We start from the raw sequence: 22811 nt of genomic DNA, 5'->3' as shown, positions 1-22811 counted from the left end.
GTTGTGTTGCATCGTGTTCCACAAATAGAAAAGGCACAACCCTTTTTACTTGGTACAGAATAAAATGTATCTTTATAAAACACTACAGTGATTGTGGGAGTCCGGTGACGTTCACTTTGGCCTTTACTCTTAAAATGTCACAGTGATAATAGTGTTTATATGTAAAGATATGAATAGGGTTCAGATATGAATAGAGTCCAGATATGAATAGGGTTCAGATATGAATAGAGTTCAGATATGAATAGAGTTCAGATATGAATAGGGTTCAGATATGAATAGGGTTCAGATATGAATAGAGTCCAGATATGAATAGGGTTCAGATATGAATAGGGTCCAGATATGAATAGGGTTCAGATATGAATAGAGTCCAGATATGAATAGGGTTCAGATATGAATAGGGTTCAGATATGAATAGAGTCCAGATATGAATAGGGTTCAGATATGAATAGAGTTCAGATATGAATAGAGTTCAGATATGAATAGAGTTCAGATATGAATAGGGTTCAGATATGAATAGAGTCCAGATATGAATAGAGTCCAGATATGAATAGGGTTCAGATATGAATAGAGTTCAGATATGAATAGGGTTCAGATATGAATAGAGTCCAGATATGAATAGGGTTCAGATATGAATAGAGTCCAGATATGAATAGGGTTCAGATATGAATAGGGTCCAGATATGAATAGGGTTCAGAATACTCCTCGCTCTTTTGTTTTGGGTTTCAACCCTGTGTTTTGTTACGTGTTTGTTTGGTCTTCATCCCCGTGCCTTTACAATATGAATAGGGTTCAGATATGAATAGGGTTCAGATATGAATAGAGTCCAGATATGAATAGGGTTCAGATATGAATAGGGTTCAGATATGAATAGAGTCCAGATATGAAGTAGTAGAGTAGAGTAGAATAGAGCCGAGCCGAATATAATATAATATAATAGAGTAGAGTAGAATAGAGTATAATAGAGTAGAGTAGAATAGAGTAGAGTAGAGTATAATAGAGTAGAGTAGAATAGAATAGAGTATAATAGAGTAGAGTAGAGTAGAATCGAATAGAGTAGAGTATAATAGAGTAGAGTAGAATAGAGTACAGTAAAGTAGAATAGAGAATAATAGAGTAGAGTAGAGTAGAATAGAGTAGAGTAGAATAGAGTATAATAGAGTAGGGTAGAGTATAATAGAGTAGAGTAGAATAGAGTATGTTAGAGTAGAGGAGAGGAGAGTAGAATAGAGTAGAGTAGAATAGAGTATAATAGAGTAGGGTAGAGTAGAGTAGAGTAAAATAGAGTAGAGTAGAATAGAGTAGAATAGAGTAGAATAGAGTAGAATAGAGTAGAATAGAGCCGAGCCAAATATAATATAATAGAGTAGAGTAGAATAGAATAGAGTGGAATAGGGCTCAACGCAACACAACTTTATTCAGGCCTGGTAAGGTAAGACTTACCAGGCCCCCTTTGGTCCAGAATGGTAACAGAGGAGACACTGTGTCCTGTGGGTGCTCTCTACTCTGGGCACCAGTTCAATGCCTGTCTCAGTCTGTGTCTCTCTGAGGAAAATCACCCTGTCTGGCACACTGTGGGTTGAACCGCCAGGCTGCCGTTTACCACCGAAGGAGGTCCAGAGACTCCACACCCAAACACAGAGCCTCTCTGCCAGTTACGCTCTGTGGGCAGGAGGCAGGGCAGTAAGGCTGGGGCAGGGAACTGGGGCTGGGGAAGGTGTGTGTGTGTGTGTGTGTGTGTGTGTGTGTGTGTGTGTGTGTGTGTGTGTGTGTGTGTGTGTGTGTGTGTGTGTGTGTGTGTGTGTGTGTGTGTGTGTGTGTGTGTGTGTGTGTGTGTGTGTGTGTGTTACAGATAGGTAGGAGGTGACAGTAAACCTGTCAGTTAATGGCTTCAAGCTGAGCTTTAGACACAAACAGAACAAGTCATATACTTCCAGTAGTTTTTAAAACATTTTCAGAGAAGGAGAGGGAGAGCAGAGTGCTAACTCACAAGCTTCAAATAAAACTTTACTGAACATAGTTTGGCAGTGTGAACATGCCAAGGTGTGTCTCTAACTAAACCTAGCCTTTTTAGTAGAGAGAGAGAGAAGAGAGAGAGAGGGGGGAGAGGCAGATAGAGAGAGGGGGGAGAGGCAGATAGAGAGAGGGGGAGAGGCAGAGAGAGGGGGGGAGAGGCATAGAGAGGGAGGGGGGAGAGAGAGAGGGGGGGAGAGACAGAGAGAGGGGGGGGGAGAGAGAGAGGGGGGGAGAGAGAGAGAGGGGGGAGAGGCAGAGAGAGAGAGAAGAGAGAGAGAGAAGAGAGAGGCAGAGAGAGAGAGAGAGAGAGAGAGAGAGAGAGAGAGAGGGGGGAGAGGCAGAGAGAGAGAGAAGAGAGAGAGAGAAGAGAGAGGCAGAGAGAGAGAGAGAGAGAGAGAGAGAGAGAGAGAGAGAGAGAGAATGAGAGAGAGAATGAGAGAGAGAATGAGAGAGAGAGAGACAGAGACAGAGAGAGAGAGAGACAGAGAGAGAGAGAGAGACAGAGAGAGAGAGCTGTTCTCGCATAGCTCATGTGGTTTGACACCATTCACACTATTAAGACTCCTCTCCTCAGGGTCTGCAATTAAACTACACTATGTGTGTGTGTGTGTGTGTGTGTGTGTGTGTGTGTGTGTGTGTGTGTGTGTGTGTGTGTGTGTGTGTGTGTGTGTGTGTGTGTGTGTGTGTGCGTGTGTGTGTCTGTGTGTTTGTGTATGTCTGTGTCTGTGTGTGTCTGTGTGTGTTTGTATGTGTGTGTGTGTGTGTGTGTGTGTGTGTGTGTGTGTGTGAGTGCGTGTGTGTGTATGTGAGTGCGTGTGTGTGTGTGTGTGTGTCTGTGTGTGTGTGTGTGTTTGTGTGTGCATGTGTCTGTGTCTGTGTCTGTGTGTGTGTGTGTGTGTGTGTGTGTGTGTGTGTGTGTGTGTGTGTGTGTGTGTATGCATGTCAAAGTTTTACGATGGATTTAGATTCATGCTCTCTGATTCCATAACCATGAACTAAATATCTAACTATCTCAACATCAACATTGTTCTGAATAATGTTTCAGTTTAGAGGACAAATGAATCTCAGACAAGGGAGTGTCATGCTCTCTGACTGGCAGTAGAAGCACAGAACAAGCTAGTGAGGTGCAGCATGTTTAGTGGGAACTTTTTTTACCAAATGTCCCCAAGATGCCATCTATGAAAGCAGTTATTCCCATAATATTCATGCATTAATAACACATTTAATAACTGTAATAACTTTATTCTTATGAAAACGTAATACTTGTGTATTAACAACAGCTCTTTATCACAGAGCATCGCCCTAATCCTAATCCTAACCCTAATCCTAATCCTAACCCTAACCCTAACCCTAATCCTAACCCTAATCCTAATCCTAACCCTAACCCTAATCCTAACCCTAACCCTAATCCTAATCCTAACCCTAATCCTAATCCTAACCCTAATCCTAACCCTAATCCTAATCCTAACCCTAACCCTAACCCTAATCCTAACCCTAATCCTAATCCTAACCCTAACCCTAATCCTAACCCTAACCCTAACCCTAATCCTAATCCTAAACCTAATCCTAATCCTACTGACTAGAGCCCTATGGGGTGTCATTTGGAACACAGAGGGAATCCTTCCAGGAACAGGCTGGTGATCATGGTAACATGGTCTATATTAATGTGATTATCACACACATTATAGATGTGGTCTGGTAACAGCTTTATAACCACGTCTCATATCTCTCTCCTCTCACCCTCTCTGCCCTTTCTCTCTCTCTACCTCCCCCCTCTCTCTTTCTCTCAGTCTATATCTTTCCCTCTGTCCTCTCTGCCTCTCTTTCTCTCCTCTCACTCTCTTTAACTACCCCCTCTCTCTCACTCACTTTCTCTTTCTCCCTCCCCGCTCTCTCTCTACCCCCTCTCTACCTCCCCCCTCTCTCTCCCTCCACTGCTCTCTCTCTCTACCTCCCCCCCTCTACCTCCCCCCTCTCTTTCCCACTCTCTCTCCCTCCCCGCTCTCTCTCTCTACCTCCCCCCTCTCTCTTTCTCTCAGTCTATATCTTTCCCTCTGTCCTCTCTGCCTCTCTTTCTCTCCTCTCACTCTCTTTAACTACCCCCTCTCTCTCACTCACTTTCTCTTTCTCCCTCCCCGCTCTCTCTCTCTACCCCCTCTCTACCTCCCCCCTCTCTCTCCCTCCACCGCTCTCTCTCTCTACCTCCCCCCTCTCTTTCCCACTCTCTCTCTCTCTCTCTCTCTCTCTCTCTCTCTCTCTGTCTCTCTCTCTGTCTCTCTCTGTCTCTCTCTGTCTTCCCGTGAGTCACTCCTCTTTAAATCTGTTCAGTGTTACTGCAGGCCAAGATTCCACAGTATGAGGAACTGTAAAATCTCACAGAGCGACCAACTGACTGGAATAAAGGCACAAGACATATTTTCCCTTCTTCTTCTTCTTCTTCTATTATAATACAATAGCCAGGGACCAGAATGCTTTGGGACAGATGATGAGGAGGGTATTATTCATAATCAGGGGTTGTTAAAATAACCCAGGGATGGAAACAAGCTAGGAGACCTTGAACAACAGTTAACACAGACATCTTTTCAACACACCGTGAATTTATATTCATTCATTAATCAATTATATCCTTATCTCTAAATCACATGAGTTGAATTACAGGCTACTTTTAGAGAGTGAAAGTAATTCTGACAACAACAACATTACTAGAAATGTGTTTTTGTGACTTTACTTCTCAATGTTGACTACGCTTCCCTTCTCAATGTTGACCATGCTTCCCTTCTCAATGTTGACTACGCTTCCCTTCTCAATGTTGACTACGCTTCCCTTCTCAATGTTGACTACGCTTCCCTTCTCAATGTTGACTACGCTTCCCTTCTCAATGTTGACTACGCTTCCCTTCTCAATGTTGACTACGCTTCCCTTCTCAATGTTGACTACGCTTCACTTCTCAATGTTGACTACGCTTCCCTTCTCAATGTTGACTACGCTTCCCTTCTCAATGTTGACTACGCTTCCCTTCTCAATGTTGACTACGCTTCCCTTCTCAATGTTGACTACGCTTCCCTTCTCAATGTTGACTACGCTTCCCTTCTCAATGTTCACTACGCTTCCCTTCTCAATGTTGACTACGCTTCCCTTGTCAATGTTGACTACGCTTCACTTCTCAATGTTGACTACGCTTCCCTTCTCAATGTTGACCAAGCTTGCCTTCTCAATGTTGACTACGCTTCACTTCTCAATGTTGACTACGCTTCCCTTCTCAATGTTGACCAAGCTTCCCTTCTCAATGTTGACCACGCTTCCCTTCTCAATGTTGACTACGCTTCCCTTCTCAATGTTGACTACGCTTCCCTTCTCAATGTTGACTACGCTTCCCTTCTCAATTGTTAACCAAGCTTCCCTTCTCAATGTTGACCAAGCTTCCCTTCCCAATGTTGACTACGCTTCACTTGTCAATGTTTACCAAGCTTCCCTTCTCAATTGTTCACCAAGCTTCCCTTCTCAATGTTGACCAAGCTTCCCTTCTCAATGTTCACCAAGCTTCCCTTCTCAATGTTGACCAAGCTTCCCTTCTCAATGTTGACTACGCTTCACTTCCCAATTGAAGCTGTCAAATTCACAAGCTGAAAAGGAGGACATTGCAGAGTAACACACTGATCCAGACAGATCTTCACGAGTCTGAGTGACTGATTAGAAACAAGAGCCGTCTGGCCAAGCAGACAGGAAACACAGGAACAACAGACAAGAATGATACAACTCTGGTTGATCAGTAACATCTGGATCTGTTGTCTTGACAATCATTCATTTCTCCACAGACATTTGGTGATCAAGTAGTATTTCTACCCACACACACACCCACACACACACACACACACACACACACACACACACACACACACACACACACACACACACACACACACACACACACACACACACACACACTCACACAAACACACACCCACATGTACACACTCACACAAACACACACCCACATGTACACACTCACACAAACACACACCCACATGTACACACTCACACAAACACACACCCACATGTACACACTCACACAAACACACACCCACATGTACACACTCACACAAACACACACCCACATGTACACACTCACACAAACACACACCCACACAAACACACACCCACACATACACACCCACACACACACACACCCACACATACCCACACACACACACACCCACACATACACACTCACACAAACACACACCCACACGTACACACTCACACAAACACACACCCACATACACACTCACACAAACACACACCCACATGTACACACTCACACAAACACACACCCACACCCACATACACACTCACACAAACACACACCCACACATACACACTCACACAAACACACACCCACACATACACACTCACACACACTCACACCCACACACACACTCACACAAACACACACCCACATACACACTCACACACACACACACCCACACATACACACCCACATACACACTCACACAAACACACACCCACATGTACACACTCACACAAACACACACCCACACGTACACACTCACACAAACACACACCCACACGTACACACTCACACACGTACACACTCACACAAACACACACCCACACCCACATACACACTCACACAAACACACACCCACACCCACATACACACTCACACAAACACACACCCACACATACACACTCACACACACACACACCCACACATACACACCCACATACACACTCACACAAACACACACCCACATGTACACACTCACACAAACACACACCCACACGTACACACTCACACAAACACACACCCACACGTACACACTCACACACGTACACACTCACACAAACACACACCCACACGTACACACTCACACAAACACACACCCACACGTACACACTCACACAAACACACACCCACACAAACACACACCCACACGTACACACTCACACAAACACACACCCACACGTACACACTCACACAAACACACACCCACATGTACACACTCACACAAACACACACCCACATGTACACACTCACACAAACACACACCCACATGTACACACTCACACAAACACACACCCACATGTACACACTCACACATACACACCCACACATACACACTCACACATACACACCCACACATACACACCCACTCACACAAACACACACCCACATGTACACACTCACACAAACACACACCCACATGTACACACTCACACAAACACACACCCACATACACACTCACACAAACACACACCCACATGTACACACTCACACAAACACACACCCACATGTACACACTCACACAAACACACACCCACATGTACACACTCACACAAACACACACCCACATGTACACACTCACACAAACACACACCCACATGTACACACTCACACAAACACACACCCACATGTACACACTCACACAAACACACACCCACATGTACACACTCACACAAACACACACCCACATGTACACACTCACACAAACACACACCCACACGTACACACCCACACACACACACACACACACACACACACACACACACACACACACACACACACACACACACACACACACACACACACACACACACACACACACACACACACACACACACACACACACAATGAATGACCCAAACACAGAGTTGTAGTGTCTGTATAACTTGGTGGCCCACAGTAAGACTGCTCTAGGCATGTCAGAAGAATGCTGTGCTAGGGAATGATAGGGCCTAGGGGGAGAATGCTATGCTAGGGAATGATAGGGCCTAGGGGGAGAATGCTATGCTAGGGAATGATAGGGCCTAGGGGGAGAATGCTATGCTAGGGAATGATAGGGCCTAGGGGGAGAATGCTATGCTAGGGAATGATAGGGCCTAGGGGGAGAATGCTATGCTAGGGAATGATAGGGCCTAGGGGGAGAATGCTATGCTAGGGAATGATAGGGCCTAGGGGGAGAATGCTATGCTAGGGAATGATAGGGCCTAGGGGGAGAATGCTATGCTAGGGAATGATAGGGCCTAGGGGGAGAATGCTATGCTAGGGAATGATAGGGCCTAGGGGGAGAATGCTATGCTAGGGAATGATAGGGCCTAGGGGGAGAATGCTATGCTAGGGAATGATAGGGCCTAGGGGGAGAATGCTATGCTAGGGAATGATAGGGCCTAGGGGGAGAATGCTATGCTAGGGAATGATAGGCCCTAAGGAGAGAATGCTATGCTATGCTAGCACCTAAGTGGACAACAATGCAAGGCATTTATAGAGCAGGAATAATTAAAAGAAGGCCCTTCTTGCCTTGTCTCTCAGATCGTTCACAGCTTTGTGGAAGTTACCTGTGGTGCTGATGTTTAGGCCGAGGTATGTATAGTTTTTTGTGTGCTCTAGGACAACGGTGTCTAGATGGAATTTGTATTTGTGGTCCTGGCGACTGGACCTTTTTTGGAACACCATTATTTTGGTCTTACTGAGATTTACTGTCAGGGCCCAGGTCTGACAGAATCTGTGCAGAAGATCTAGGTGCTGCTGTAGGCCCTCCTTGGTTGGTGACAGAAGCACCAGATCATCAGCAAACAGTAGACATTTGACTTCAGATTCTAGTAGGGTGAGGCTGGGTGCTGCAGACTGTTCTAGTGCCCTAGCCAATTCATAGATATATATGATGAAGAGGGTGGGGCTTAAACTGCATCCCTGTCTCACCCCACGGCCTTGTGGGAAGAAATGTGTGTTTTTTGCCTATTTTTTTTTTTTTTTGCCTATTTTAATTTGACATTTGCTTAGTACATTGTTTTCACTGAGGAAATGTACAAGTCTGCTGTTAATGATAATACAGAGGATTTTCCCAAGGTTGCTGTTGACGCATATCCCACGGTAGTTATTGGGGTCAAATTTGTCTCCACTTTTGTGGATTGGGGGGGGGGATCAGTCCTTGGTTCCACATATTGGGGAAGATGCCATAGCTAAGGATGATGTTAAAGAGTTTTAGTATAGCCAATTGGAATTTGTTGTGTGTATATTTTATAATTTCATTGAGGATACCATCAACACCACAGGCCTTTTAGGGTTGGAGGGTTTTTATGTTGTCCTGTAGTTCATTCAAGGTAATTGGAGAATCCAGTGGGTTCTGGTAGTCTTTAATAGTTGATTCTAACGTTTGTATTTGATCCTGTATATGTTTTTGCTGTTTGTTCTTTGTTATAGAGCCAAAAAGATTGGAGAAGTGGTTTACCCAGACATCTCTGTTTTGGATAGATAATTCTTTATGTTGTTTGTTTAGTGTTTTCCAATGTTCCCAGAAGTGGTTAGAGTCCATGGATTCTTCCATTACATTGAGCTGATTTCTGACGTGCTTCTTTTCCCGTAGTGTATTTCTGTATTGTTTTAGTGATTCAACATAGTGAAGGAGTAGACTCAGGTTTTCTGTATTGTTTTAGTGATTCAACATAGTGAAGGAGTAGACTCAGGTCTTCTGTATTGTTTTAGTGATTCAACATAGTGAAGGAGTAGACTCAGGTCTTCTGTATTGTTTTAGTGATTCACCATAGTGAAGGAGTAGACTCAGGTTTTCTGTATTGTTTTAGTGATTCACCATAGTGAAGGAGTAGACTCAGGTCTTCTGTATTGTTTTAGTGATTCAACATAGTGAAGGAGTAGACTCAGGTTTTCTGTATTGTTTTAGTGATTCACCACAGTGAAGGAGTAGACTCAGGTCTTCTGTATTGTTTTAGTGATTCAACATAGTGAAGGAGTAGACTCAGGTCTTCTGTATTGTTTTAGTGATTCACCATAGTGAAGGAGTAGACTCAGGTCTTCTGTATTGTTTTAGTGATTCACCATAGTGAAGGAGTAGACTCAGGTCTTCTGTATTGTTTTAGTGATTCACCATAGTGAAGGAGTAGACTCAGGTCTTCTGTATTGTTATAGTGATTCACCATAGTGAAGGAGTAGACTCAGGTTTTCTGTATTGTTTTAGTGATTCACCATAGTGAAGGAGTAGACTCAGGTTTTCTGTATTGTTTTAGTGATTCAACATAGTGAAGGAGTAGACTCAGGTTTTCTCTATTGTTTTAGTGATTCAACATAGTGAAGGAGTAGACTCAGGTTTTCTGTATTGTTTTAGTGATTCACCATAGTGAAGGAGTAGACTCAGGTCTTCTGTATTGTTTTAGTGATTCACCATAGTGAAGGAGTAGACTCAGGTTTTCTGTATTGTTTTAGTGATTCACCATAGTGAAGGAGTAGACTCAGGTTTTCTGTATTGTTTTAGTGATTCAACATAGTGAAGGAGTAGACTCAGGTCTTCTGTATTGTTTTAGTGATTCAACATAGTGAAGGAGTAGACTCAGGTTATCTGTATTGTTTGAGTGATTCACCATAGTGAAGGAGTAGACTCAGGTCTTCTGTATTGTTTTAGTGATTCAACATAGTGAAGGAGTAGACTCAGGTTTTCTGTATTGTTTTAGTGATTCAACATAGTGAAGGAGTAGACTCAGGTCTTCTGTATTGTTTTAGTGATTCACCATAGTGAAGGAGTAGACTCAGGTTTTCTGTATTGTTTTAGTGATTCAACATAGTGAAGGAGTAGACTCAGGTTTTCTGTATTGTTTTAGTGATTCAACATAGTGAAGGAGTAGACTCAGGTTTTCTGTATTGTTTTAGTGATTCACCATAGTGAAGGAGTAGACTCAGGTCTTCTGTATTGTTTTAGTGATTCACCATAGTGAAGGAGTAGACTCAGGTCTTCTGTATTGTTTTAGTGATTCACCGTAGTGAAGGCGTAGACTCAGGTTTTCTGGGTCTCTATGTTTTTGGTTGGACAGGTTTCTCAATTTCTTTCTTCGGTTTTTGCATTCTTCACCAAAACATTTGTCATTGTTGTTCATTTTCTTTGGTTTTCTGTTAGACATTTTTAGATTAGATAGGGAAGCTGAGAGATCAAATATACTGTTTAGATTTTCTACTGCCAGGTTTACACCTTCACTATTACAGTGGAACGTTTTGTCCAGGAAGTTCTCTAAAAGGGATTGAATGTGTTGTTGCCTAATAGTTTTTTAGTTGGTTTCCACACTACATTCCTTCCATCTATAGCATTTCTTAATGTTACTCAGTTCCTTTGGCTTTGATGCCTCATGATTGAGTATTGCTCTGTTCAAGTAGATTGTGATTTTGCTGTGGTCTGATAGGGGTGTCAGTGGGCTGACTGAACGCTCTGAGAGACTCTGGGTTGAGGTCAGTGATAAAGTAGTCTACAGTACTACTGCCAAGAGATGAGCTATAGGTGTACCTACCGTAGGAGTCCCCTCGAAGCCTACCATTAACTATGTACAGACCCAGAGCTGTAACAGAGCTATAGGTGTTCCTACCATAGGAGTCCCCTCGAAGCCTACCATTGACTATGTACATACCCAGAGCTGTAACAGAGCTATAGGTGTTCCTACCATAGGAGTCCCCTCGAAGCCTACCATTGACTATGTACATACCCAGAGCTGTAACAGAGCTATAGGTGTTCCTACCATAGGAGTCCCCTCGAAGCCTACCATTGACTATGTACATACCCAGAGCTGTAACAGAGCTATAGGTGTTCCTACCATAGGAGTCCCCTCGAAGCCTACCATTGACTATGTACATACCCAGAGCTGTAACAGAGCTATAGGTGTTCCTACCATAGGAGTCCCCTCGAAGCCTACCATTGACTATGTACATACCCAGAGCTGTAACAGAGCTATAGGTGTTCCTACCATAGGAGTCCCCTCGAAGCCTACCATTGACTATGTACATACCCAGAGCTGTAACAGAGCTATAGGTGTTCCTACCATAGGAGTCCCCTCGAAGCCTACCATTGACTATGTACATACCCAGAGCTGTAACAGAGCTATAGGTGTTCCTACCATAGGAGTCCCCTCGAAGCCTACCATTGACTATGTACATACCCAGCGTGCGACAGAGCTGCAGGAGTTGTGACCCGTTTTTGTTGGTTATGTTGTCATAGTTCCCTCTCTCTCTCACCATCTTCACCTCTTTCTCTCTCTCTCTCCCTCACTCTGTCTGAACTCTCTCTCTCTCTCCTTCTCCCCCTCTCTCTCAAATCAAAATCTCTCTCCCCCTCTCCTGTCTTTCTCTCTCTCCCTCTCTCTCTTTCTCTCTCCCTCCTTCTCTCTCCCCCTCTCTCCCTCTCTCTCCTCTCTCCCCCTCTCCTTCTCTCTCCCCCTCTCCTTCTCTCTCCCCCTCTCCTTCTCTCTCCCCCTCTCCTGTCTCTCTCCCCCTCACTCTCCTTCTCTCTCCCCTCCCCCTCTCCTGTCTCTCTCTCTCTCCCTCTCTCTCTCCCCTCTCCTGTCTCTGTCTCTCTCTCTCTCCTGTCTCCCTCTCCTGTCTCTGTCTCTCTCCCTCTCCCGTCTCTGTCTCTCCCTCTCCTGTCTCTGCCTCTCCTGTCTCTCCCTCTCCTGTCTCTCCCTCTCCCTCTCCTGTCTCTGTCTCTCCCTCTCCTGTCTCTCCTCTCTCCTCTCTCTCTCCTGTCTCTCCTCTCTCTCTCCCTCTCTCTCCCTCTCTCTCTCCCTCTCTCTCCCTCTCCCTCTCTCTCCTTCTCCCTCTCTCTCCTTCTCCCTCTCTCTCCTTCTCCCTCTCTCTCCTTCTCTCTCCCCCTCTCCTGTCTCTCTCTATATTTCTATACAGTCTGTGCAGTAGCACGTGGCTGAGATGTTTCTGCTTTGAGTAAAGCACAGACAGGAAACCACATGTCTGAGATCTCCTGCAAGGCCCCACAGGTCCCACGCTATACCACAGTCTCCCTACCTCTACCTCTACCTCTCACAGGGCTGGAGGATTTGTCTCCCTCTACCTCTACAGGGCTGGAGGAGATAGGTCCCACACTACACTACACTGTCTCCCTCTACCTCTACAGGGCTGGAGGAGATAGGTCCCACACTACACTGTCTCCCTCTACCTCTACAGGGCTGGAGGAGATAGGTCCTACACTACACTACACTGTCTACCTCTACCTCTACAGGGCTGGAGGAGATAGGTCCCACACTACACTGTCTACCTCTACCTCTACAGGGCTGGAGGAGATAGGTCCTACACTACACTACACTGTCTACCTCCACAGGGCTGGGGGAGATAGGTCCCCACTACACTACACTGCTGTCAATCTCTCCCAGAAGTAGACAGTGTAGTAGGTCTTCCTGTAGCGAGGAAGAAGAGGAACGCCGTCCCACATCGTCTCCACTCTGAAACTAATACGTCAGCCTGTTCTATCCTACAGTACTGCCCATGTGCCCTTGAGCAAGGCGCTTAACCCAAATTGCTCCTGTACGTCGCTCTGGATAAGAGCATCTGTTAAATGACTACAATGTACCTCAACTCTCCCTTTCAGTGGTGGTAGAAAGTAGAAACCCTTACAGTATAACTAGAAAGAGAGTGGCTGTTTCCTCCTGTAAAGTTTCTAAACCAGTGTCTACGACACCGTTTCTCTCTGGTCTAACAGTGTTATCCATAGACAGTGTGTTCCTGATGTATTTGTCAGCTGTGTAAATGACAGGATGATTTAATGGATATATAAGTTAACAGATGATTAAATGTAGCAGAATACGTGTATTAGATGAATTGACTGATGCAGTAAGGTATTCACTAACAGAATACGTGTATTAGATGAATCGACTGATGCAAAATGGTACTCACTAACAGAATAAGTATATTTGATGAATTGACTGATGCAGTAAGGTATTCACTAACAGAATACGTGTATTAGATGAATTGACTGATGCAGTAAGGTACTCACTAACAGAATACGTGTATTAGATGAATTGACTGACGCAGTAAGGTACTCACTAACAGAATACGTGTATTAGATGAATTGACTCATGCAGTAAGGTATTCACTAACAGAATACGTGTATTAGATGAATTGACTGATGCAGTAAGGTACTCACTAACAGAATATGTGTATTAGATGAATTGACTGACGCAGTAAGGTACTCACTAACAGAATACGTGTATTAGATGAATTGACTGATGCAGGAAGGTATTCACTAACAGAATAAGTGTATTAGATGAATTGACTGATACAGTAGGTGTGAAAGGTACTCACTAACAGAATACATGCATTAGATGAATTGACTGATGCAGTAGGTGTGGAAGGTACTCACTAACAGAATAAGTGTATTAGATGAATTGACTGATGCAGTAGGTGTGGAAGGTACTCACTAACAGAATACGTGTATTAGATGAATTGACTGATACAGTAGGTGTGGAAGGTACTCACTAACAGAATAAGTGTATTAGATGAATTGACTGATGCAGTAGGTGTGGAAGGTACTCACTAACAGAATACGTGTATTAGATGAATTGACTGATACAGTAGGTGTGTAAGGTACTCACTAACAGAATACGTGTATTAGATGAATTGACTGATGCAGGAAGGTATTCACTAACAGAATACGTGTATTAGATGAATTGACTGATGCAGTAGGTGTGTAAGATACTCACTAACAGAATAAGTATATTTGATGAATTGACTGATGCAAAAAGGTACTCACTAACAGAATAAGTGTTTTAGATGAATTGACTGATGCAGGAAGGTACTCACCGGGAGCGAATTCCAGGTTATTGTTACACTCCTCCCCAGTACAGGAACAGATGAACAACGGTCCTCCAGAGCTCTTCTTCTCCTTCATGGTACATGTAGAACTGTTGTAGTCATCCAGCACCACACCGTACAGAGGCTGGGAGGGGTCATGACACAGAGTCTCAATGCTGTAGTTACCGTCATTCTTCCTCCTGGAGATAACGGATAACGGAGAGAGAGAGAGAGTCAGACAGACACAGAAACATGCACAGACTGACACAGACCCCCCCCCCCCTCTCCACTGTAACCCTACCAGATGGAGACTGACCCCCCCCTCTCCACTGTAACCCTACCAGATGGAGACTGACCCCCCCCTCTCCACTGTAACCCTACCAGATGGAGACTGACCCCCCCCCCCCCTCTCCACTGTAACCCTACCAGATGGAGACTGACCCCCCCCCCCCCTCTCCACTGTAACCCTACCAGATGGAGACTGACCCCCCCCTCTCCACTGTAACCCTACCAGATGGAGACTGACCCCCCCCTCTCCACTGTAACCCTACCAGATGGAGACTGACCCCCCCCCTCTCCACTGTAACCCTACCAGATGGAGACTGACCCCCCCCTCTCCACTGTAACCCTACCAGATGGAGACTGACCCCCCCCTCTCCACTGTAACCCTACCAGATGGAGACTGACCCCCCCCTCTCCACTGTAACCCTACCAGATGGAGACTGACACAGACCCCCCCCCCCCCCCCTCTCCACTGTAACCCTACCAGATGGAGACTGACACAGACCCCCCCCCCCTCCTCTCCACTGTAACCCTACCAGATGGAGACTGACCCCCCCTCTCCACTGTAACCCTACCAGATGGAGACTGACACAGACCCCCCCCCCCCCTCCTCTCCACTGTAACCCTACCAGATGGAGACTGACCCCCCCTCCACTGTAACCCTACCAGATGGAGACTGACACAGACCCCCCCCCCCTCCTCTCCACTGTAACCCTACCAGATGGAGACTGACCCCAACCTCTCCACTGTAACCCTACCAGATGGAGACTGACCCCCCCTCTCCACTGTAACCCTACCAGATGGAGACTGACCCCCCCTCCACTGTAACCCTACCAGATGGAGACTGACACAGACCCCCCCCCCCTCCTCTCCACTGTAACCCTACCAGATGGAGACTGACCCCCCCCTCCACTGTAACCCTACCAGATGGAGACTGACCCCCCCCTCTCCACTGTAACCCTACCAGATGGAGACTGACCCCCCCCTCTCCACTGTAACCCTACCAGATGGAGACTGACACAGACCCCCCCCCCCCTCTCCACTGTAACCCTACCAGATAGAGACTGACACAGACCCCCCCCTCTCCACTGTAACCCTACCAGATGGAGACTGACACAGACCCCCCCCCTCTCCACTGTAACCCTACCAGATGGCGATGCAGACTTCCTGCTCCAGAGGACAGATGGAGGTGATGGAGCAGTTAGAAAGGCAGCTTCCTGTTCCGTTGCAGGATGAAGACTCCACGTCACAGAACATACACAACTTCTTCAGACTGAAGGGCGGCTGGAACATCCCATCTGGAGAAACACAATGAATCAAATTCAATATGTCGTCATTCAATCAATCAATCCATTCATATGATGTAACTATATTACTTTACACACAGAAACACATCACTAAGTGCTGAACGGTACCCCCCCCTCAATCACAGGGGTGAACTGCATCCCAGCAATGTAATCATTGTTTACATTTTGAGTCATTTAGCAGATTCTTTGATCCAGAGCAACTTACAGTAGTGAGTGTTTACATGTCGCTATTTGTTCATACTGGTCCCTCGTGGGAATTGAACTCACAACCCTGTGTGATTCAAGTGTCATGTTCTACCGACTAAGCCACATGGGATCAGTCTGCTCTACCGACTGAGCCACACGGGATCAGTCTGCTCTACCGACTGAGCCACACGGGATCAGTCTGCTCTATCGACTGAGCCACACGGGATCATTCTGCTCTACCGACTGAACCACACGGGATCAGTCTGCTCTACCGACTGAGCCACACGGGATCAGTCTGCTCTACCGACTGAGCCACACGGGATCAGTCTGCTCTACCGACTGAGCCACACGGGATCAGTCTGCTCTACCGACTGAGCCACACGGGATCAGTCTGCTCTACCGACTGAGCCACACGGGATCAGTGTGCTCTAGCGTGTCTTTCACTGAAGCTGATCTCTATCCGCTCTCCGCTCCCTGACCTGTTGAGGCCTGCCTTGTCCTGACAAACCTCTGGTCTATCTGACTGTGGGTTCCTGACTGACTGACTGAAAGTTCCTGACTGACTGACTGTAAGTTCCTGACTGACTGACTGTGAGTTCCTGACTGACTGACTGACTGACTGTAAGTTCCTGACTGACTGACTGTAAGTTCCTGACTGACTGACTGACTGAAAGTTCCTGACTGACTGACTGACTGTAAGTTCCTGACTGACTGACTGTGAGTTCCTGACTGACTGACTGACTGACTGTAAGTTCCTGACTGACTGACTGACTGAAAGTTCCTGACTGACTGACTGTGAGTTCCTGACTGACTGACTGTGAGTTCCTGACTGACTGACTGACTGACTGACTGTAAGTTCCTGACTGACTGACTGACTGAAAGTTCCTGACTGACTGACTGACTGACTGTAAGTTCCTGACTGACTGACTGTAAGTTCCTGACTGACTGACTGACTGAAAGTTCCTGACTGACTGACTGACTGTAAGTTCCTGACTGACTGACTGTGAGTTCCTGACTGACTGACTGACTGACTGTAAGTTCCTGACTGACTGACTGACTGAAAGTTCCTGACTGACTGACTGTAAGTTCCTGACTGACTGACTGTGAGTTCCTGACTGACTGACTGACTGACTGACTGTAAGTTCCTGACTGACTGACTGACTGAAAGTTCCTGACTGACTGACTGACTGACTGCACACTAACTTAAGCCACAGAACCACTGAGCCGTATTTAGTGGTAAAGGAGTCCTTCACTCAGAACCAGAGAGGACGTATGAAAGTCACTAACACAGAGTCAAACAGTCAGTCAGTCTGTATCATATCTGTACATCGATAGACACAGAGAACAGTCCGTCAGTATCATATCTGTATATTGATAGACACAGAGAACAGTCAGTCTGTATCATATCTGTACATCGATAGACACAGGAATCTCTACAGAGCATTTAGTTTTTAGGGCAGCAGACCACAGAGTCTATCCAGTCAGTGTTTTAGCCTGAGTTCTGACTGTGTGTGTGTGTGTGTGTGTGTGTGTGTGTGTGTGTGTGTGTGTGTGTGTGTGTGTGTGTGTGTGTGTGTGTGTGTGTGTGTGTGTGTGTGTGTGTGTGTGTGTGTGTGTGTTTCAGTGTGTGTTGACGCTCATGCATGGTCTGGTGGCAGCCTGTCCTCCCTCCCTGCTCGTGTGTCTCTCCTGATAAGCACCTCGCCTCGCCAGCCTGCTACTGTCTGGCACAGTTCAGCTGGCCCACTGAAACACCTTGGGAAGAGAAAGGACAGTTCAGCTGGCCCACTGAAACACCTTGGGAAGAGAAAGGACAGTTCAGCTGGCCCACTGAAACACCTTGGGAAGAGAAAGGACAGTTCAGCTGGCCCACTGAAACACCTTGGAAAGAGAAAGGACAGTTCAGCTGGCCCACTGAAACACCTTGGGAAGAGAAAGGACAGATCAGCTGGCCCACTGAAACACCTTGGGAAGAGAAAGGACAGTTCAGCTGGCCCACTGAAACACCTTGGAAAGAGAAAGGACAGTTCAGCTGGCCCACTGAAACACCTTGGGAAGAGAAAGGAGAGTTTAGCTGGCCCACTGAAACACCTTGGGAAGAGAAAGGAGAGTTCAGCTGGCCCACTGAAACACCTTGGGAAGAGAAAGGACAGTTTAGCTGGCCCACTGAAACACCTTGGGAAGAGAAAGGAGAGTTCAGCTGGCCCACTGAAACACCTTGGAAAGAGAAAGGACAGTTCAGCTGGCCCTCTGAAACACCTTGGGAAGAGAAAGGACAGTTCAGCTGGCCCACTGAAACACCTTGGAAAGAGAAAGGACAGTTCAGCTGGCCCACTGAAACACCTTGGAAAGAGAAAGGAGAGTTCAGCTGGCCCACTGAAACACCTTGGAAAGAGAAAGGACAGATCAGCTGGCCCACTGAAACACCTTGGAAAGAGAAAGGACAGATCAGCTGGCCCACTGAAACACCTTGGAAAGAGAAAGGAGAGTTCAGCTGGCCCACTGAAACACCTTGGAAAGAGAAAGGACAGTTCAGCTGGCCCACTGAAACACCTTGGAAAGAGAAAGGAGAGTTCAGCTGGCCCACTGAAACACCTTGGAAAGAGAAAGGACAGTTCAGCTGGCCCACTGAAACACCTTGGAAAGAGAAAGGACAGTTCAGCTGGCCCACTGAAACACCTTGGAAAGAGAAAGGACAGTTCAGCTGGCCCACTGAAACACCTTGGGAAGAGAAAGGAGAGTTCAGCTGGCCCACTGAAACACCTTGGGAAGAGAAAGGAGAGTTCAGCTGGCCCTCTGAAACACCTTGGAAAGAGGAAGGACAGTTCAGCTGGCCCACTGAAACACCTTGGAAAGAGAAAGGACAGTGTCTGTGAGCCACTGTGTAATTATTTGTTATTGACACTGAGTGGTGTATCCACAGCCAAGGCTGCCAAGCAGTAACAAGCAGCATATCAACTGAACTAATGAATACTGAACTAATGAATACTGAACTAATGAATACTGAACTAATGAATACTGAACTAATGAATACTGAACTAATGAATACTGAACTAATGAATACTGAACTAATTAATTACTCTCTCCCCCTTTCCTCTACACTTATTTGGCTCTCTCCCCCTTTTCTCTCCTCTTACTGGCTCTCTCCCCCTTTTCTCTCCTCTTATTGGCTCTCTCCCCCTTTTCTCTCCTCTTATTGGCTCTCTCCCCCTTTTCTCTCCTCTTATTGGCTCTCTCCCCTTTTTCTCTTCTCTTACTGGCTCTCTCCCCCTTTTCTCTTCTCTTATTGGCTCTCTCCCCCTTTCCTTTCCTTTCCCATAAATCTTTAATTCCTCTCCTGTTCTGTCTCTCTCCCTCTTTCTCCCAAATGAGGAAGGAATAGAGTGGGGCAGGATGCATGTTATTATCCATCCACCCCCCTCATAGAGAGAGTACAGCCCAGGACGGAGACCTGATCCTTGGGAGGCCTGGCCACTGAGGGGGCCTGCAGTCCTGGTTCCTTCGTAATGACTCCAACAGGGGAAGGGAGTGGGCTGAAGGAGACATGAGACATGACACAGAGCCTGTTAACTAATCACATATGGGCCAGGCTGAGAGGAGGTTGGTGGTGTGGCCTGGGACTGGTAACTTAAGGAATGAGTTTGTCAGCTTGACAACTGGATGTGGCAGTCAGGTAGAGGGGAAGCTAGCACTGTCTGTCAGAGACAGTCAGGTAGAGGGGATGTTAGTACTGTCTGTCAGAGACAGTCAGGTAGAGGGGATGTTAGTACTGTCTGTCAGAGACAGTCAGGTAGAGGGGATGTTAGTACTGTCTGTCAGAGACAGTCAGGTAGAGGGGATGTTAGTACTGTCTGTCAGAGACAGTCAGGTAGAGGGGATGTTAGTACTGTCTGTCAGAGACAGTCAGGTAGAGGGGATGTTAGTACTGTCTGTCAGAGACAGTCAGGTAGAGGGGATGTTAGTACTGTCTGTCAGAGACAGTCAGGTAGAGGGGAAGCTAGTACTGTCTGTCAGAGACAGTCAGGTAGAGGGGAAGCTAGTACTGTCTGTCAGGTAGAGGGGAAGCTAGTACTGTCTGTCAGAGACAGTCAGGTAGAGGGGAAGCTAGTACTGTCTGTCAGACAGTCAGGTAGAGGGGAAGCTAGTACTGTCTGTCAGAGACAGTCAGGTAGGGGGGATGTTAGTACTGTCTGTCAGAGACAGTCAGGTAGAGAGGATGTTAGTACTGTCTGTCAGAGACAGTCAGGTAGAGGGGAAGCTACTACTGTCTGTCAGAGACAGTCAGGTAGAGAGGAAGCTAGTACTGTCTGTCAGAAACAGTCAGGTAGAGGGGATGTTAGTACTGTCTGTCAGAGACAGTCAGGTAGAGGGGATGTTAGTACTGTCTGTCAGAGACAGTCAGGTAGAGGGGATGTTAGTACGGTCTGTCAGAGACAGTCAGGTAGAAGGGATGTTAGTACTGTCTGTCAGAGACAGTCAGGTAGAGGGGAAGCTAGTACTGTCTGTCAGAGACTGTCAGGTAGAGGGGAAGCTAGTACTGTCTGTCAGAGACAGTCAGGTAGAGGGGATGTTAGTACTGTCTGTCAGAGACAGTCAGGTAGAGGGGATGTTAGTACTGTCTGTCAGGTAGAGGGGAAGCTAGTACTGTCTGTCAGAGACAGTCAGGTAGAGGGGATGTTAGTACTGTCTGTCAGAGACAGTCAGGTAGAGGGGATGTTAGTACTGTCTATCAGAGACAGTCAGGTAGAGGGGATGTTAGTACTGTCTGTCAGAGACAGTCAGGTAGAGGGGATGTTAGTACTGTCTGTCAGGTAGAGGGGAAGCTAGTACTGTCTGTCAGAGACAGTCAGGTAGAGGGGATGTTAGTACTGTCTGTCAGAGACAGTCAGGTAGAGGGGATGTTAGTACTGTCTGTCAGAGACAGTCAGGTAGAGGAGAAGCTAGTACTGTCTGTCAGAGACAGTCAGGTAGAGGGGATGTTACTACTGTCTGTCAGAGACAGTCAGGTAGAGGGGATGTTAGTACTGTCTGTCAGGTAGAGGGGATGTTAGTACTGTCTGTGTGAGGGAACATACTGTAGTAGTTAGTACTAAACTGTTTTTTAGTGCAGCGTCTTTCCTTTCCAAAACCACTCCTCATAGAGACATGGATAGAAATGGAGGTAAATAAAACACTCCTCATAGAGACATGGATAGAAATGGAGGTAAATAAAACACTCCTCACAGGGACATGGATAGAAATGGAGGTAAATAAAACACTCCTCACAGGGACATGGATAGAAATGGAGGTAAATAAAACACTCCTCACAGGGACATGGATAGAAATGGAGGTAAATAAAACACTCCTCACAGGGACATGGATAGAAATGGAGGTAAATAAAACACTCCTCACAGGGACATGGATAGAAATGGAGGTAAATAAAACACTCCTCACAGGGACATGGATAGAAATGGAGGTAAATAAAACACTCCTCACAGGGACATGGATAGAAATGGAGGTAAATAAAACACTCCTCACAGGGACATGGATAGAAATGGAGGTAAATAAAACACTCCTCACAGGGACATGGATAGAAATGGAGGTAAATAAAACACTCCTCACAGGGACATGGATAGAAATGGAGGTAAATAAAACACTCCTCACAGGGACATGGATAGAAATGGAAGTACAGAAAACAATGGATGTAAAGAATGTCCTTCCCTGTCATGTTTCCTCCCGCACCAGAAATCAAAACATCCTCTTTGAGCTTCAAAATATACAACATTCCTGCATCAGGAGACATGTGATGGGATGCAAAGACTTCTACTGTACTGCAAGGACATAGTGGATCCATCCAGACATGTGATGGGATGCAAAGACTTCTACTGTACTGCAAGGACATAGTGTCTCCATCCAGACATGTGATGGGATGCAAAGACTTCTACTGTACTGCAAGGACATAGTGGATCCATCCAGACATGTGATGGGATGCAAAGACTTCTACTGTACTGCAAGGCCATAGTGGATCCATCCAGACATGTGACAACCCCACTAGGTAGACCCCACATTGGCACTTTACCACATCACAGAGACCCCAGGACATCCTTATTGATTTGCACAATACACAACATAGAAGAATTTTCATTAGTTCTGCAGTAGATCAGCAGGTATTTGATCATCCTACCAGGCAGATAGGAAATATACCACAGAGACCCACAGCAGGGGTTAGGGGCATAGTCACATTCCCCCTGACTGTCACCTAAACTGGAGAGGAGAGGAGTCACATTCCCCCTGCCTGTCACCTAAACTGGAGAGGAGTCACATTCCCCCTGCCTGTCACCTAAACTGGAGAGGAGTCACATTCCCCCTGACTGTCACCTAAACTGGAGAGGAGAGGAGTCACATTCCCCCTGACTGTCACCTAAACTGGAGAGGAGAGGAGTCACATTCCC

The 22811-nt window shown here is 46.2% G+C and overlaps 1 protein-coding gene across 1 annotated transcript in view; it reads right to left on the bottom strand.

Annotated features, from left to right (window-relative positions):
- Positions 1-22811, bottom strand: part of LOC123743223 (TGF-beta receptor type-2) — a 64713-nt gene that overhangs the window by 32113 nt on the left and 9789 nt on the right. The window contains exons 2-3 of the mRNA XM_082968528.1: positions 16035-16185; positions 14615-14805 (exon numbers count right to left, since the gene is read on the bottom strand). Coding sequence (XP_082824654.1) covers positions 14615-14805; positions 16035-16185 — 342 coding nt within the window. The remainder of the gene's footprint in view (positions 1-14614; positions 14806-16034; positions 16186-22811) is intronic.

Source organism: Salmo salar, chromosome 02 (assembly GCF_965601325.2).
Source record: "Salmo salar chromosome 02, fSalSal1, whole genome shotgun sequence".
NCBI classification, from domain to species: domain Eukaryota; kingdom Metazoa; phylum Chordata; class Actinopteri; order Salmoniformes; family Salmonidae; genus Salmo; species Salmo salar.
The sequence above is the reverse complement of the archived record's forward strand: the minus strand, read 5'-3'. Positions and strand labels throughout refer to the sequence as shown.